The sequence below is a fragment of the Erythranthe guttata genome, chromosome 4 (genome assembly GCF_056151865.1).
Source record: "Erythranthe guttata isolate IM_541 chromosome 4, IM_541, whole genome shotgun sequence".
Lineage (NCBI taxonomy): Eukaryota > Viridiplantae > Streptophyta > Magnoliopsida > Lamiales > Phrymaceae > Erythranthe > Erythranthe guttata.
This window is the reverse complement of record NC_142536.1, coordinates 9,823,198-9,841,163: the sequence shown is the minus strand read 5'-3', so window position 1 is coordinate 9,841,163 and position 17,966 is coordinate 9,823,198. Positions and strand designations below refer to the sequence as shown.

Here is a 17,966-nt window from a genome sequence, read left to right as displayed (position 1 = left end):
CACGAAGCACATTGAGGTTGATTGTCACCAGGCCGTTCCTGAGTATTTGGGGGTCCTAGGCGAGATTTAAAGACGGATAAAAAATGGGGCCCCTTCTACAAGCTACAATAAAACTTATTTTTTTTTATAAAAGGTGATAAACTCATTTTTTAACTCGATTTTGTAAGGTATAGTTAGTGGCAAGGTTAAATTTTTGTGATATAGTAGGGTTTAATTTTACGGGGGTTCGGGGGCAGCGCCCCCGATTTTTTTAAGGATAATTTGCATGAACTAACACTAAAACAATTGAATATATATAAAAGTAAATAACTAATACATTACAAATTTAATAATTAGGGGCCCCTGATTAGAGGAATTCTATAAACAAGTAAGAATCGTAGATATATAACTATTTATGAATTAAAATTCTCAATAATTATATATATAATATTTTTTTTCTCAATAAATGTTCATATTTAAAGGGTATAAAAAAATTTGGGGGCCCTAAATTTTTTAAAATATCCTGGGGCCCTAGGCGACCGCCTACTTCGCCTCCCCTCAGAACCGGCCCTGATTGTCACTCTATTTGGGAGTCCTATGATCGACAAGTTATCACTCTACCACATATCTCCACAACCTTAGAGCTTGCTGATATCTTAACAAAGTAAATGACACGTCAGCGTCATAGTTTTCTAATAAACAAATTGATGCTTCTGGATTTACCAGCATCAATTTGAGGGGAGGTGTCAATGGAATTAGCAGTGCATTTAAGGCACCACATAATTTTATGCTATTGTATAATTACTTTTTGTATTTAAATCCTTTATTCATTCAGTAAGTTAGGATATTGTAATTGTAGGCTGTAATTGCATAGATTTGTATATTAGTAGTTACCTTTTTAGAAGACTGATAATCAACTATCTAGTATTTATAATGGAAATGGTCATCCAAGGAAGACACACTTTTGATCTCAATTCTCTCTTAATATTAACATTTTTTTGTAGGTCATTTAAGGATGTAAATGACGAAAGGACGAACAAAGGATATAAATGATAATGTTATGCTTTGTACAAATGAGAAGTTGGTTTTAGTTTTCCTTTACGGTTACATAGGTACTGGTAAGACATTTATCTGAAGCACACTCTAGACAGCTTTAAGATCAAATCGTGAAATAGCATTGACATTAATTTCAAGTAGGATAACAACTTTGTTGATTCATGCATCCTAGGTTAGTAATTCCTTTTAACGCCGATGATGAATTAAGTCTTTTAACGCCGATGATGAATCAACTTACATATTACGTGTGACACACCCTAGCCCCGATTTGATAATAAATGGGAAGTTGATCGCTTAGGATGAAGATCCGATAACTCACCAGCATTTCTTTGATTATGTGGATAGAAATTTGAAAGATATATTAAAGCGCTTTGTTCATGATAATAACAACAAATTACTTGGTGAGAAAACAGTTATTTTTTGCGGGTGATATTAGACAGATCCTACGTGTCATCCCAAATTTTTCAAATTCGTAGAGGAACTGTCAAGTATTGAAATTGATGACAAAAATACGTCTTTGTTCGACAAATTCTGATTTGGGTGACTTAAAGAATTTCTCAGGTTGGGTGTTGAGTATAGTGATGGTACTGCTAGTGATGCAAATGATGGAGTTACGAAAATTGATATTCCTGACGATCTACTCATACAATCATCAAGTGTTCATATTGCTTCTATTGCATAAGCCACGTACCCAAATATTATGACCAATGTACTGCCAATGATTACTATATCTGATGTAATAGAATTTTAAACCATGACATAAAGTTAAAATTGGTGTCCATGTTATGTTGTTAAGGATTATAAACCACTCAACTGATTTGTGTAATGGCATGTGTTATAGAAGTAGAGATTTCATCAGGCTCAAATATTTGACAGAAAGTCTTCATTGCAAGATTGTTGTTAACCTCACGAAACAAGAAGATTCCATTTGATTTTCAACGTCGACAATTTCCAATCTCAAAAAATGAAATCCACCAAATACAAATCAAATTTGCCTACAAAATAAACAAAGAATAACTATTTATACGAAAAGAACAATAACTTCCTCAAAAATGAAGCAATTTAATAGTTAGTATCTGAATACAAAAAACTGCCTCATCATATGAGCAGTTATGGAAAGGACTTGTCCACATTATCAGATACCTTCTGTTTTTTCCTAAAATAAGTCTGCAGAGGTGGAGTTATATCAAAATATGCCGCCTGATTTGGGCAATCTTCATCGTTGCTTCTTGATCCCGCTTCTACTTCAACCGTCTCAGTAGAACAAGTTTCTTCTCTAGTTCTTTTTTTAGACTGGTTGGAGACAGAGGCATCAATGCTGTAACCAATCTGTAACTGCCCGTTTTCCTTTTCCTTTTCAATTTCTGATAAAACTATGTTGTCCCTGTCAGAAGATGCAGCAGCAGAATCCTCTGAATTCCCTAATACTGCAATACCACCATCGCTGCTAAAACACTGATTAATCTCCACATGACATAAAGACGATTCATCTCCTAAATTTTTTAAACATGCATCCGTGTGAACAGTTGTCTTGGTTTGCATATGTGCAGGAGGAGTCAAATCGACACACTTTCTTTTATTAGCTTTAATTCCACGGAGAGCCTGTAACTCTTTCATAATATCCGCAAGTGACATCGAGTCAGGGAAATGTGTTAGATAATTATTTGTTTCGGCACTCCTTTTCTTCTTCTTCTTCTCTATTTCCTTTCCCTTCTCAAAGAATGTTGCGTCCCCAGCTTGTGTACCCACTTCAAAAAGAGCCTCCGGCTCTTCCACAAGCGTTTTACCACGACACCTTCTCGGTTGTAGCTTTTTAGCCTTCTTACTTTGCGTGGAATCATCGCAATTAGGCTCAGTACCCACATTTACCCACTGCAGATTTGGATCTGCCATAGTTGGTAATAAACACTCTTCTGTAGGGTCAGTACATTTATTTTCATTGTGGTCTTGGTCAATCAATATATTTCCTTCCCAAACTGCACCAGATGTAGTAGGATCACCCTCCACGGGTTTTGATTTTACACTGCAAATTAAAATAATCAGAAGCCCATGCAGGATATAGAACACCAGAATCTATGACCGTAAAAACTGTTGAAACATACCGAGATTTATTCTTTTGCTGCTGATGTTTTCTGTTACTCTTACCATCATTTGGTCGAGAATTCATAACCTCCTTACCGAGCATTGTAGCTCGATGACTGTATGATGAAGAACAAGGATTTTTATCCATCAAACGTGAATTCTTGCTGTTTGCTTTCCTAGGCAAGCGTCTACCATGCAAATTCTCAACCACGTTGCCATTTGTTAACCTTGAAACTTCTTCTGGACATGTGTCACTGCAGTTGGAAAAAAAACAATTTTACATTCAATACAGATGGAAACAGCAAAAAAGATAACATATAGCACAAATGAACATGAAGAGACACCAATAGACAATGCTTTACCCAGAAAGAGCATCTTTTTCAACACTTTCATGTGTCTCCGTCTGTCTGGACCTGATCAATTAAACAGTGTAAGTTTTGGATGCAAGAAATATACAACCAAGAGTAATCACTGAAATCATACCTTGTTCTTCTCTTTTTTCTTCTAGAAGGATCAGCATCTCCAGATTCGGTGATACGATATGTTTCTGGCAAACGAAAGTCATTAGGTCCAAGGGTAGGTCTTTCGGATTCTCTATCAACAAAGTTCGATATTAATGCAACCTTTTGTATCTTTTTGGCAGCTTGAAGCCGACGAAATTCACCTGGAAACAACACCTTGCATCTCCTAATAATTTACAGAGTACAACATTGAGCATCAGAAGAGACAAAATCACATGCACAATACAGAGAAAAACGGATGTTGAAACACTTCGGTTATATAATATATCAATACCTCAAACACTGATTATCAGTACGACCGGGAACACATGCAGCAACCTTGGACCAGCAAAAGACATGCTTTGAAATGGCCTCTTTCAATTTTGAATCTTCTTCTTCAGTCCATTCAGCCATTTTCAGGGATGGATCTAAGCAATTGACCCATCTGTCACCATCAATGCCCATACTTGTATTAATATTGCATTTTTTTGTAGATATAATAAAGTTAAAGAATGAGTGTACATATCATTATCAAAAGAATACCTTTCTCTGCACTGAACCTGTGTCCGACCAGTCACATACCTAGCTACTTTTTTCCATGTTTTTGGCCCAAAAAATGTTACAGCAACTTTCAAGCGTTTATCTTCTTGTGCAGTCCATTTTCCACACCTTTCCCTAGTTGGATGAAGTGTTTTCAACCATCTGCATTCTCCCCATGAAGTTGAATAGTTAGTAATTATAAGCGCAAAAACTAGTAGAAAGTCTACCATGGTGTTTTTAAAGAAAGGGGAATTCATCTTTTATATAAATAAGTTTATTTAACCAGGACAAAAGCAATTACATAATGTTGTTCTTGTAGGAAATTGTTCAATATGTAACAAAAAAAATCATCCATGACTTTTACTGTTTGACTTTCACCAACACAGGAACTCAAGAGTTAATAAGTGCAATATGAAAGCAAAAAGGTACTCCTTTCAAACAAGAAGTGATTGGTTAGGGATTTATAAGTTTCAGTATTTTCAAAGGTCAGCACTTTGCTTACGCGGCGACTAAAATGAAATCAAGATCACTATCTACATTACGGTCGGGCACTAGAAAAAGAGCAAAAGAGATCCGAGTAATATGCAAATTAATCAAGCTGACACATGAGGTTTGAGAGCTGGCTCAAATAGTAATCAAGTTTAAATACAATCAAAGACCAAGAACTCTGAAATATTTGACACCAACATCAAACCCATTGTATAAAATCGACAAAAAAGTTTCTCCCACAATCAAATTGCAACCTACGATGGGTTATGACTGATTTTTAAAGTTTTTAGTTGTTGGATTGTATCAATGCATTATGGGTCGAACGTTCAGTGGATTAAATTGGCATTTGCATATGTTTAATAAATCTGGTTTCATCCTATTTTATACTTCATTCACTCCTCTTTGGTGTATCCACTGGAGCTGCAGAGCCTCAATTGTAAATTCAAGAAGCTTACAAACACACAAAAAACTAAATGGTGAGAATGTTAACTGACCTATTAGAGCATTGGGTACCTGTCCGTCCTTCCATCACCGAAGCAACATCTTGCCAATTACTCTCACCATAAGTTTCTACAGCAGCACGAAGATGGTTATCCTCCTCGTTCGTCCACTCTCTTTTAAGTATTGAAGCATTAAGGCTCCTTTGATAACGTGCTAAGCACTGAAAAGGGGTCCTATTTGTTCCCAGTGATGCAGCAATATCAATCCAGTTACTTACTCCCTTTTGTTGAACAATATACAAAAGATTCTTGTCCTCCATAGCAGTCCATTGATTGTGATTGATTAGTGGATCTTCAAAGTTTAGGAACCTGCAAATGGAATTATGTAACAGATGAGAGATTGTTTCATATCTCAACAATCAAATAGTTCCAAGGATGTAGGATGTCTACACAATTAGGACACAACCATTTTAACTAAGTAAATAAACTGTCTTTTCTACTTCCATGCTCCCCAAAGAATCATGCAAAAGGAGCATTTTAAGGCCTTGTTTGGCTACATATTTCGAATCATTTGGATTACATTGGATTGGATTAATACTGACTAACTAACTAAATTTAGTAACATGCTCAATTCCTTATATTAGTTCTAGTATTAAAATTGTTAAAATATAGTATTACATGTGATTTCTCAACAACATCCCTTATTTAACAATAATCATATCATTTTAATAGTATTTTTATGGATAAAATGGTCTTTCTGCATTTTAGTGATTACCTAGAAAATTAACAATGGGGGATAGGACAAATACTAATTTAATTGAATAGTAGCATTTAATTGCGGACTTTAACTTATGTAGCTGGCCTTAATTGGTGAACATGTTATCAACTCCTACTATTTAGCCAATAGGGCTTAATAGCGGCAACCGAGCGAGGCCTAAAAGTTTCTTTCATTGTTGCATGCCTAGGCTGTAAGCATGTACCAATACCACTATGTGTGGGATGCCAGAGAGCAAACATTACAATAACTTAAACTATAATATGTAATTAACAAAAATATCATTTCAAAATGATAATTATGTGATGCGTCCACAAAATCTATTTACTGAGATTTTTATTTGATACCGTTGATTGATAAAGAGTGCATCTATATGATATTTTGCCTTCAACCAATTTCAGACTTAAGCAAGACAAAACACGAATATTGCAGCTAAAACATTCCTTCATAAATCACTGTCCTAACATACCTTGAACGACATTCTGCACCAGAACGACCAGGTACATACATACCAGCTAGCTGCTCCCAGTTAACCTTAGGCAAGAATAATCTTATTTTCTCTGGTGTAATGTCCACATCTTTAATTGATCCAATGATGCTGTCAACGTTACTAACATCATACGATCCATCCTCCTCACTGCAAACAAGAAACACAGTGAGTAAGACTCGATCATTTGAATCTGTTATTTTGCAATAGAATTAGTTATGGAAGAAAAAAACAGAAGCCTAAAGAAAGCAAAAACTGGCATGGACAAGAAATAATGTGGTAATTATTTAGATCTCATACTCAATCAAAGTATAAAGGGGACGAATCACGTATAAGTTACAACATATGTTTACCATATCAAACCCATTTGATCTGGAACATGTTTATTTGATCTGTATTCACTAGAACTATCTCATAGTCAGTAGAATAACCCATTTTCGTAAATCCCAATCTCATTTAAAAGTATGATACACTAACTTCATACGTTTTCGAATCCCAGTACTAGTCTGAAACCCTAGACATAGCCACAAAATTGCAATTACCTCCACCATTTGACTTCAGTGTTCAACCCAACAAATTTTACTTTTTTAACCAATATAAAATCTATTTTTATCTCATTCATCCAGACAGACTCATTTTTTTACACAAACCAATAGAATACGAAATTCTCGATAGAAACAATGGCACTGGAAACATAACACTATGCTACACAGATTTCTCTACCATTTCCTCCTTGTGATAACTAAATAAAAAATGTGTCTAACTTCGACTACTCCATGATGGATAGGGGACTATGGAGCAACAATCACAAACCACATAGACATATAAAGACACAGATTTGGAGTAATGGATATGAGATAAATAAGGATGCAAATGAAACTAATAAACTAGAATCAACCGTTCAGTAGCAGAAACATAAGAACTGAAATTTCATGTATACAACAAAATATGAGAACTTAAATGTTTGAATAATTTAAGCATATAATAACCCCCGATACATAGCAAAGGCAGTAATGTTGTTGTTCCCTTCTCCTACAGTTAATGTTAGGAACATAAATCGACCACCTAACAGTTTTATCTTTTTATTTAACTTCGTTGAGGAGATACTACCTTAATCGAGTAAAACTCTGAAAACCAACCATTACCATCTTCATCCATCTTTTCATTTTTCAAAATTACTTGAGCATAATTTTCTGCCATATCCTTATGGACACTAGTACGAAATTAATCACTTCGCCCTACTTTTTCAATGTTAAGAATACTTGGATTAATTTTTATATTTTGTTATGATGAAATACTTGCACGCATTTGGTTCAATCATATACTTCTAGGGAAATAGAAAAATAGTAGAATAATTTTGCCAAACTTTCCAATGTTAACAGTACTTTGAATATCTTTTATATTTTATTACGATGAATGCTTGCATGCATTTGGTTCAATCATATACTTCTAGGGAATTAGACAAATAGTAGAATTTTTTTTACGTGACAGTCTGCATCTATTCTTTTGAATTTATGCATCATATGTTTTGAGTACACAGTATAAAATGACAACTGTAAAGCATATACTACCGCGAAGGCATTGCCTGAGTGGTATTGGGTTGTGAAAGGTAGTATTAGGTCAAGGGTTCAATTCCCAGTGAGTTCGGTTGAAGGCCATTTATAAGGCCAATTTTTTTTATTCAAACCAAAAAAGGAAACAGAAAAAAGAAAAGAAACTGTAAAGCATATACTCCTTTAAAAGAATATTATCTTCAGAGATGTGTAACCCATAATCAAGTTAAGTGGCACGTTCGCTGAGTATTTACACAATTTAAGGCTATGAATATCAATCATGAAGAGCTTCAATACATACCATGCAGTTAAGATTTAACTGAATCAAATGGGTTTAGTGGGAACAATGAACCTAGTGCAGAACTGGGGATCGCCGAGTTATTCTATAGAAGGAAACAAAGACCTGCACACGCACATGGGATTTCTATGAAGGCACTGTGCAGAGTTGCTTTGGAAGGACACATAAGCTACTTCAATATAATGCGCGATATAAGATGATACGTTAGTTGTTGTTTCAAGTCCTCCTCTACGTTAGAAAGGCAACTATCAATTGAACTTAGAGCACTGATGGTGGAAGCAAAGCTAAAAACTGCAGCGAAGACTTCAGACTTAGAATGCTTTTGATATACTCCTTTGGAATCGAACACAATTAATTTGGTTTTGTGACCTACTGAGCAAAGAACACAATTAATGTGGAGCTTTAAGCACCTTATATGGTTATACATGCATAAGCGAATGACCAAAAAGAGAAGTGCACTTTTTTCAGCAAAGGCTTATCCTACAGATTGCCCAAATTTTTGAAAGATGACATGGCAATTCAATCTGGCTTCTACAAGACACATTCAAGTCTAATCTAAAGATTGGGTGCCAGTTACATTTTGTGAAACCCATTTCACTACCATGCTAGAAATTTGAGGAAAAGAATTCAAATCTTATTTCAATAGTCATTGGAGTTTTCACAATGATTTAAGTAAGCATGCAGTTAGTGGCAATACAACTAATCATAAAGAAAAGAAGGAAATAAAGAACGCGTAGCATATCAGGGATGTCGACAGATGGTAAACTGACCAAAACCAGAAATTCAGTTTAGTATACATTATCAGATTTAGCAAATTTCTCATATTCCATTCCGTTTCAACACGTGGCATCATTTTACCATTCTGTCCAAACTAGCTTGCAACCACATATACATCACTAAAATTCTATTTCTTATTTATGTTTAATTACCTCCAGAAAGATTTTATCTTTTTTACTTTTTTGGTAAATTCGATTTAGTTATTTGCCAAACTTTACTGATAAATTGGTTAACTAACCAGCTATTCAAACTAGCATGACAATGAAGTTAGCTCAATTTGGTCAGTTTACCATATGAAAACACCTATTTTGTGTGTGTAGAGAGCATAATTGAGAGACGAAAATGTCAATTACCAAGGGTTAAATCTTTTCAATTAAGAACTGACATGACCCTTTTTTTGTCTCTTTTTTAGCTTTCTGGAAAAAAATCATATGATTTGAAGAGAACATTTTCGGAATAAACTACATAATGGTTCGTATATTAACTATTAACACACTAGATCGTGCAATAAAGTTCATGAACTTAAACAAATGGTGAATACTAAACAAACAAATCCATGTTACCGCATTGTAGACAAGCAACATATTCCAAGAGAAATCATACCTGAGTAGATCAACAGATCGCTGAAGCAACATTCCCTGAAACTGTTGTTTCACACCCTTCACAAGATTTTCACTCTCTTCCTTTGACCACTTCTCCCTACTAACAGAGACAGCAAATGTTTTTAATGCCTCTTTGTAATTAGCAACATGCAAATTCTCTGGCGGCCCCTTATATTGAGCAGAGATTTTCTCATTGAACTGCAAAAATTATTCAATAGTCAATTGTGTACGAGAGTCAAAATTAATGAATAACAATTCCTAGTACATCAAAAATTATTTAAACATAAGATAAATCATCATAAACTTAGATGTTAACCATTATCCACTTCATAAAGCCATGAGCTGGCGAATAAAATAAGCAATTAATTGGCCAACAAAAATTAATACTGACGATACCAACGTAACACCAGCAAATACATGATACCCTGTCACTGAGACCTTATACCAACCCCCCAATGGAAAAGAAAACTAAATAGATAATAATTCAAACGAATCAGAAAATTATACACATATATGAAGTTTCATAAAAATTAGTTGCAATAAGAGAGCAAATGACCTTCATATTTGCCCTTAGCTTTGGCAATGATATCAACTGCACACGAGCATCCTTTTTCTGAGACAAGGATCGCCCAGTCCTCTTTTTGCAAGCAACCTGAAAGTCTTTCAGGATTTTGACACGTTCCTTCAGCTTATTGAGTTCTTCAATCCTGGATTCCATTTGCATCATCTTTGTTCTGATGAGCTTCTGGCAAGATCTATTCTTTTTTATAGCATCAACAAATGCGAGTGCAGACTTTGGAAAGTCGGAGTTTTTAAGTGGGGATTTCGCCACATCATCAGAAGGTTGTCTTGTATGAGCATCATGACTTGCTTCTGATTCCTTCTGAGTAGGATCTTTTGTATCTACACAATTGAGAAATCCTTCTCGAGCATTAGTTCTCTCAACAAAGCTATTTGAAGTTTCCTTTTCCGAATCTATGATAGTATCACCCACCTGCACAGTTCTATGCAAAAAGTCCTCCATGTTGTCTTTTGGGCTGCCTACATTCAATTATCGAATATGAAGATGCTACAATCTTACAAATCAATTAACATCCGCCAAATCGAGAAGTAAGGAGAATATAATACTTGTTTGATTAAAGAAAAATATGTAACCCTCTTGGCTTAGCTTAGATAGTGGGTGAGCGACAACCGAGTTTTTTTTCCAAATTTTAATAACCTTTCGAACAAACTCTGGGACATACGATAAATTTTACATTCAAATAAAGCTTACATTTGGTAGTGTCGCCCGGACTCAATACAATTCTATTGAATATCCATATCAAAATTTCATAAATTAAACACACAGTCAATATAGGGGAGAACAAACGAACGCACATACCTTCATTATACGCAGCAAAACGCCGCTGAATAGCTCGAAGAGTCTCGTAATCTTCCCCACAATCATCGCTATCAGACCAGTCAGCAGGTAGCGTACACAAGGGCTCCATCGTCGGAGGTTCGCCCTCCGTATCCATCGACGGCGCGAATCGTTTCTGAATACTGCGCACCATCTGAAGGTCGTCGTCTCCCTCACCATCAGATTCCGACTCCGACGATGTACTCTCACCGGCGGCGACAATGGCGGTGGCGGCGCCGGTTGTAGAGGGCGGTTGAATCTGGTCATCGGTGGGATTTTTTCCGGCTATTTGACATGCCCTTCTTAGGGCTTCCATATCTTCGTTGAACCCATCGTCGGAATCGGTGTCGGAGAATTCTTGAGACATTGGGAAAGTGGCGAATGTGAAAGGGGGGTTCTATTTTCTAGGGCTTATTAATAGTGAGAGAAATTGGAAATTGAAAGGAAAGAGTTGAAGAGATACAATTGGCGGCAATCTGATAGCATGTAGAACCCTCATCCCCATTATAACATGCCCCACCTCAAAAATCATTCAAAAAAAAGGAAAAATTGTAAAAAGTTCCTATTTGTTGAGAAACTAGTAAAGAATATACATGAATAAGAGAACAAAGTAAGGGAATATGTTATGGCGGCGACTATTTGCAAGACGAAATTTACTTAGTGCAAGACCAATTTAATTTTTTTTATTAAATTCAGTATAAAAAGACTATAATAACCTTAATAAAATACAAACAAAAAAAATTATTTTATTAATTTTCTTTTGCAAGACCAATTTAAAAAAAAAAATTAATAAAACAAAAAGAAAAAAGAAATTGAATTGACAAAATCAAAACGAGGAGGGAAGATTGAAGAAAACAAAAAAAATCAATTGCAGCAAAAAACCGTTCGTCGCCCCGTCGCCCGCCGCCCCGTCGCCGTCGCCCCGTCGTCGTCGCCGTCGCCGTTGAAGTCCACCGCCGTCGCCCGTCGCCGTTGAACTCCGTTGTTGCCCCGACCCCGCCGCAACAATCTCACGAAAAACAAGTAAAAATTACTTTTTGAATTAACTTTTTTTTGAGAAATAAATGTGATAAACATGATTTTATTGTTAGAATAATAAATTCAAGTCGTTTTAGAACATAGTTGATGATTCTAGGGTTCGATTGTAGCACTATTGTTGAAGGAGTTGCGGTTTTACAAAAATCGACCTGTACTTGTCGTTTTTTTGGAAAATTTTCGACACACTGGTGTCGATTTTTTAAACAAATTTCGACAGGACACAATTGTCGATTATTGGGCCTATTTTCGACATTTCAATGTCGGTATTTTACAACATTTCGACATTTCAATGTCGGTATTTTACAACATTTCGACATAAACCCGGTGTCGAGTTTCGTATCAATATTCGACATTGCTGTGTCGAATTTGTATACAATTTTCGACACAGAGTCTATGTCGATTTTGTGGACAAACATCGACACTACTATGTCGAAAACTGACTGGTAAACCGATTTTTTGCAAACTTTTTTCTTTTTTTTTTTATATGCAATATTCGACATTGCTGTGTCGATTTTGTGGACAACTATCGACACTCTGATGTCGAAAATTGCCTGGTAAACTTATTTTTTTGCAATTTTTATTTTTTATTTTTTTATTTAAATGATTAATATTATATTTATATTTTTTCCAGTGGAACCGCGTATTCCCCAAACTGCTTCTGAGCGCAAGAGAAAGGCATTGGTTAATCGTAAGGTTCGACGTGGCGATTCTCAAGCTACTCGGGTCGATCCTCCGGCCAATCGTACACGTTTACCTACCGATGTTGAGCCTTCATTGTCCATACCTGAGGATCCACCGCTCACATCGACCACCGAAGTTGGTGGATCTAGTAGCCAATCGGCTGGCCCCAGAGGACCACAAATACCAGACTTGATGCCGCAGTTTGAGAATCATATCACCCGACAGATTTTGTCCGGAAAGGTACTTTTACACTTATAGACACACATATACATATGTTTTTGAAGTTATTTACTTTATTGATTGAATGTTTATTTTTATTAAAATTGTAGGAGCGCGAAAGTGTGAGGGTTCATAATCACACAACAATGTTGGAGAAGTGGCGGATGGCTCCTTTTATGACCGAGGTTGTCGAGAGGTCCGGTTTGATGCCCCTTGTACGCCATTCGTACAAGGTGATAGATAGTGCATTGGTGTTGACTTTCATAGAGCGGTGGCAACCAGCAACTTGTACGTTTCATTTACCATTTGGGGAGATGACTATCACGCTAGACGATGTCAGCAGCTTGATAGGTTTGCCAGTGGTGGGACGGCCGGTATTTATTCAACAAATTAGTAAGACGGGGCCATCGTCACAAGCAATCGTAAATCGAATTCTCGGAGTAGTGCTTGAATCGACGGATAAATGTTGGGGTCAAAATCTGAAGGCGCTTAAGTTGGAGTGGTTGCGTAGTACTTTCAGTTCTGTGACAGATAGTGATGATGAGAATAAAAAGACGTGTGCGACAAGGGCATTTTTGTTGTACGTATTGTCATGTACGATATTCCAGGACAAGACGGGGAATATGGGTACACTGCAGTTGTTGTGTTTGTTAGAAGATTTGGACAATATTGGGACTTACGCATGGGGTACAGCTTGTTTGTGTCTGCTCTATGAGGCGTTGTCGGATGCTTCAAGGGCTAATACGAAGCAAATCAGTGGATATTTGACGCTTCTTCAGGGTTGGATTTACGAGCATTTCCCCCGTCTCACACCGACGGTTAGGTCCGGCGAGATTGAGGGACCGTTAGTTACACGATGGGTATATCCACTGAAGTCCGACTCAAGCAATGACAGAGCCCGTGATCTGCGTACTCTGATAGATGATCTGAGCTCCGATGAGGTACTCATTTAACTAATTTTGACAGCTTTCTTATTTTTTTAGTTTTTTCAATTTTTAAATTTGAACTCATTTCGACTACTTTTTTTGTTTCTTCATTTTAATTTATTTACCGTCGCAGATTATATGGGCCCCGTATGAGGTCCTCCGTGACAGGTTTCCTATGCCAGAGTCCACGTGGTTTAGTGGCATGTTACAGTACATGCGTACTTTGGAGCCTTACCATCCGGACAGGGTCTTGAGACAATTTGGGCGTGTTCAGAAGATTCCCGGCCAACCGTACATGTCGGACGCTACAGTGATCGGCTGCGGCATAAGCTGTTCACGTTGCTTTTGGATACCAGAAATAGGAGTGCAACTCTGAGGAGTCTACAATGTTTAACCAATATTACTAAATGAGAAACCAAAAAATGAACTATGAGCTAAAAATTTCAAAAAAATTACCTTTGGGGAACAACTATCTTTGCTTGAATTAAGCTCGTACTCAAATTTGGATGGGTTGCGTCGGGTTGATTTATCAATACGCAATTTTTTTCCGGGACGACCTTTGGTAACAACCTTTTGCATTGGCTCAATGAGAGAGTTACTCTCGGGGTGAGTAATCTCCCGAAATTTCATAAGCAATTGAACCCTTTTTTTTGCGTCGGATGGATCGAAAACAGCCCGCCATGCTTCCATTTCTTCCGCATCAGTCGGGAGATGTTCATCCTTTGTACAAATCATTGGTTCCATGCTCAAATGCTTCCAATACGGGTCTATCCAGTCCAATGAGATGGGAGTGCGATTTATGACGTTACCATGAAGTTCGTGGGCGCAAGGTAATCCATGAGTGGTTCGGATATCGCAAATACAAGACATAAACTCATTCGGAAGCAACTCAAGTGATTTTTTCACCTCAAGTTTGAGTTGCTCAAGAGCGTACAACGACACACATCCTCGAAGTTCGTTGTATATCGTTACTTTGTAACTGTGTTGGTAAGTATTCTTGCTCTTCTCAAACGAGGCTTTGATTTCCGTATGTTGATGCATGAGTAGGTTGTCAATATGAGCCCAAATCTTTACAAATGTGCCCATACTATTTCCCAACTCTTTCTTCATTCGTGAGTGTGCACCCTCTACCCGGTTAGAAGTGTACGTTCCAAGATGCCTATGTTTGTTTGTCCAAGCCGAGACAATCATCTCTTTGTACGGATCCAACCACGAATGAGAGACATAAGTTAAAGCATCCGGGTAGTCAACAAAATTTGTTTTCATAACATCCCATTCTTTATGAAATGACTCTTCTGTCTCTTGACCAACAAGACTTGCCCATTCCGACTCAAAATCTTTCCACTTATCATTGTTTGTTTTGAACATCTTCTTACAATTACTAAGAATGTTTTTGCTCACGTGCCATCGACACAAAAGTTGTTGACTGGAGGGATATACGATCTCTATAGCCTTCATCAAGGCCAACTCTCGATCTGTGACTATACAATTAGGTCTAGGACAACTTTCCATGACCTTCGCCAAGCTCTTCAAGGCCCATACGTAATTGTCTATTTTTTCCGCCCGAAGGTATGCAAATGCAACAGAGAACGTTTTATTCGTAGAAGTAATACCCACAATCTCCAGGAATGGGAGTCCGTATATGTTGGTTTTGTATGTACAATCCATAACCAATACATACGGATAACTACATGCCAATTTAATGCACGTAGGGTGGGTCCACAACAAGTCCATTACCTCGCCGGTCTCCTCCAAATATCTGTGATACTCGAAGTAGTTATTTTCGGACAACTTCAACATCAACAATTGCATTTGAGTTCTACCAGCATTCTCTTTGAACTGGATCTTCTGACGAGCATTATAAACCGTCTTAATTAAAGACGCATTTGTCGGATTCTTCAACTTTAGTGATGATAAGATTGCCTTTGGTTTCACCAATGCGTTTGACAAGTCTTCTACCAGTGCCATCTCTTCACTTGTTAATCTTCCAGCATATGAGTGGCCTTGAAAGTTTTCAAAATCTGAGTGGTTGTGACTACCACATTCAACTGTCAACACCCACCCAACTTCTTCATCATCCATGCCCATTTTTTGGCCCTTCAACTCAAACGGACACTCACATTTCTTGGACGATGTTTGCCTTTTTCCCTTTCCTTGGTCGTCTTGACCGGGTACCTTTTTGCCACGATACACCCCCGCACGCTCACATACAAGTACCACGTAGGGCCTTCTACGTCTATTTTTTCCCGGGTTTGAAGACTTTACAGACATTATCATTCCTAGTCGCATACCAACTTCGCGCACCCATGTGACTAAATTGTCCCTTGTTGCAAACTCCTCATGGGTGGTAAATTCATGTGAATAATCCAAAGCTAATTCCCTACATGCATTAGCTCCACTACACGCGCTAGGTACAAAACTCTGCAAGAAAAATCAGAAAATTGGTTACACAATTGTAACAGTGATAATTCGACACACTAGCGTCGAAAAATACACTTAATATCGGCACCAGAATGTCGATAATGTCAATATAATTCGACAGTTATTGAGTGTCGAATTATTTTTAAATTTTCGACACTGCAGTGTCGATATAAAGCGGATATTTCGACCTGTACATGTCGAATTTTTTGTACGTGAAATGAGGTGCGAAAAACGAGAAAAACGATCACAAAGTACAATATTTCTTACCTCTTTGTGTTCTTCGACCTTAGAATCCTCCATATTTATGTCTTGTGTATCCATAATGTCCTTCTTTTCAAGTTTTAGTAAGATTTGAGGGTTTTATGTGATAAGGGTTTTGGAGAATATGGAAGATTTTTTTGTGGAAAAAAATGTGTAAAATGAGGGTGAAGAAGAAGATGTTGGTGTTTTGTTGGGTGAGTGAGTTCCCTCTCTTTTTTCTTTTTTTTTTTATTCTTTTTTTTTGTATTATTTTTTTGGTCTTGCAATAGCAATTAACTTAATTTAAATTAATAATATCTAAATTATTATTGGGGTTATATTTGTAATTTCCAGTCTTGATCTTAGTAAATTTATTTATATTTTGGTCTTGCATGAATTAAGGTCTTGCACTTAGTAATTTTCGTCTTGCAAATATCTGCAGCCATATGTTATATGTCATTCCATATAGGCGGCCGTTATATGCAAGACCTTTTTTTATTAGTTCAAAACCACATAAAGGAGTTTATTAGTTCAAGCCCGTAAATTAATCTAATTTTATTACATCAAGACCAAAGATGACAAATATACCATTATCCACAAATAATACTCAAATACAAATAAATCTTATTTTTAATTTGTTCAAGACCAAAAATCAAAAAAAAAAAAAAAAACAAAACAAAACGAAAAAGAAATATCACGACTGCCAAATATTAATCAATGCTAAATATGTATGAATGAACATTAATCTATGCTTATTTCTTGTTGGGTTGCAATAATTTGGCCGATTTTGAAAAAAAAAATTAAGATTGAAATTGGTTTTTTTATTTTATTTCGTTGGTTTCCCAATTCGGTTTATCCAGACCGATTTTGTACACGAAAATCGGCGTCATAATACCGATTTTTGTTAACCAAATCGGCGACACAACGTCGACTTTACAAGTCAAAATCGGCGTTCTAATGTCGATTATTGAGTACAAAATCGGTTTTCGAATACCGATATTTTTTGATTTTTTTTTAAATAATACATTATATATTTGATTAATTGATATTTTTTAAATATTTGAAACGAAAATATGTATCACCATTCGATGGCGTCTACCACTCATTTAACCCAATCGAGTAGAGCTTTCCGTATCTCAAATATTTATTCGTTATATAATTCATTTGAATAATCCTCCATCAATCCCCTAGGTTGATGCACGAAAGTATGAGAAAACGGTCTTAAAAAAATACAGATAATAAAATCGGTATTTAAAAATCGAATTTTGTAGTACAAGTCGGCATGACAATACCGATAATACAAAAAAAAAATCGGTGTTGTCATGCCGATTTTTACTACAAAAATCGGTTTTTAAGTACCGATTTTTATTAAAATAATCGGAATGTGGTTACCGACTTTAGTAACAAAAATCGGAATTTGCAGACCGATTTTTGGTATCGTCGAATTTTTTTCGCAAAAAAAAA

The 17,966-nt window shown here is 36.4% G+C and overlaps 2 protein-coding genes across 3 annotated transcripts; both read right to left on the bottom strand.

The window, feature by feature from the left end:
- Positions 1 to 1,941: 1,941 nt before the first annotated feature.
- Positions 1,942 to 11,570, bottom strand: MYB4R1 (myb domain protein 4r1). 2 transcript variants are annotated; one of them, XM_012978592.2, is made up of 11 exons: positions 10,960 to 11,570; positions 10,135 to 10,619; positions 9,580 to 9,776; positions 6,331 to 6,498; positions 5,141 to 5,455; positions 4,161 to 4,319; positions 3,913 to 4,062; positions 3,601 to 3,804; positions 3,480 to 3,530; positions 3,138 to 3,371; positions 1,942 to 3,058 (listed from the first exon to the last, which is right to left on the bottom strand). In XM_012978592.2, exons 1-11 carry the CDS (start codon positions 11,342 to 11,344, stop codon positions 2,146 to 2,148), a joined length of 3,261 nt encoding a protein of 1,086 aa, XP_012834046.2. In that variant the 5' UTR covers positions 11,345 to 11,570; the 3' UTR covers positions 1,942 to 2,145. The 2 variants fall into 2 exon arrangements, with proteins under 2 accessions (XP_012834046.2, XP_088672956.1); XM_088816830.1 differs by having other exon boundaries at positions 10,135 to 10,481; positions 10,960 to 11,483.
- Positions 11,571 to 14,111: 2,541 nt separating this feature from the next.
- On the bottom strand, positions 14,112 to 16,562 carry LOC148771106 (PKS-NRPS hybrid synthetase cheA-like). The gene is made up of 3 exons (XM_088817489.1): positions 16,530 to 16,562; positions 14,412 to 16,262; positions 14,112 to 14,222 (listed from the first exon to the last, which is right to left on the bottom strand). Exons 1-3 carry the CDS (start codon positions 16,560 to 16,562, stop codon positions 14,112 to 14,114), a joined length of 1,995 nt encoding a protein of 664 aa, XP_088673615.1.
- Positions 16,563 to 17,966: the final 1,404 nt, after the last annotated feature.

Excerpts from the sequence above, each read along its gene's own strand:
- MYB4R1 (XM_012978592.2), bottom strand. The coding sequence starts at position 11,344 with ATGTCTCAAGAATTCTCCGACACCGATTCCGACGATGGGTTCAACGAA. Across the intron at positions 6,499-9,579 it reads CGATCTGTTGATCTACTCAG|TGAGGAGGATGGATCGTATG; the intron begins GTATGATTTCTC and ends TCTTGTTTGCAG. Across the intron at positions 3,372-3,479 it reads GAAAAAGATGCTCTTTCTGG|TGACACATGTCCAGAAGAAG; the intron begins GTAAAGCATTGT and ends TTCCAACTGCAG.
- LOC148771106 (XM_088817489.1), bottom strand. The coding sequence starts at position 16,562 with ATGGAGGATTCTAAGGTCGAAGAACACAAAGAG. Across the intron at positions 16,263-16,529 it reads AGGTCGAAGAACACAAAGAG|AGTTTTGTACCTAGCGCGTG; the intron begins GTAAGAAATATT and ends TTTTTCTTGCAG. Across the intron at positions 14,223-14,411 it reads TCATTGAGCCAATGCAAAAG|ACTCCTCAGAGTTGCACTCC; the intron begins GTTGTTACCAAA and ends TAAACATTGTAG.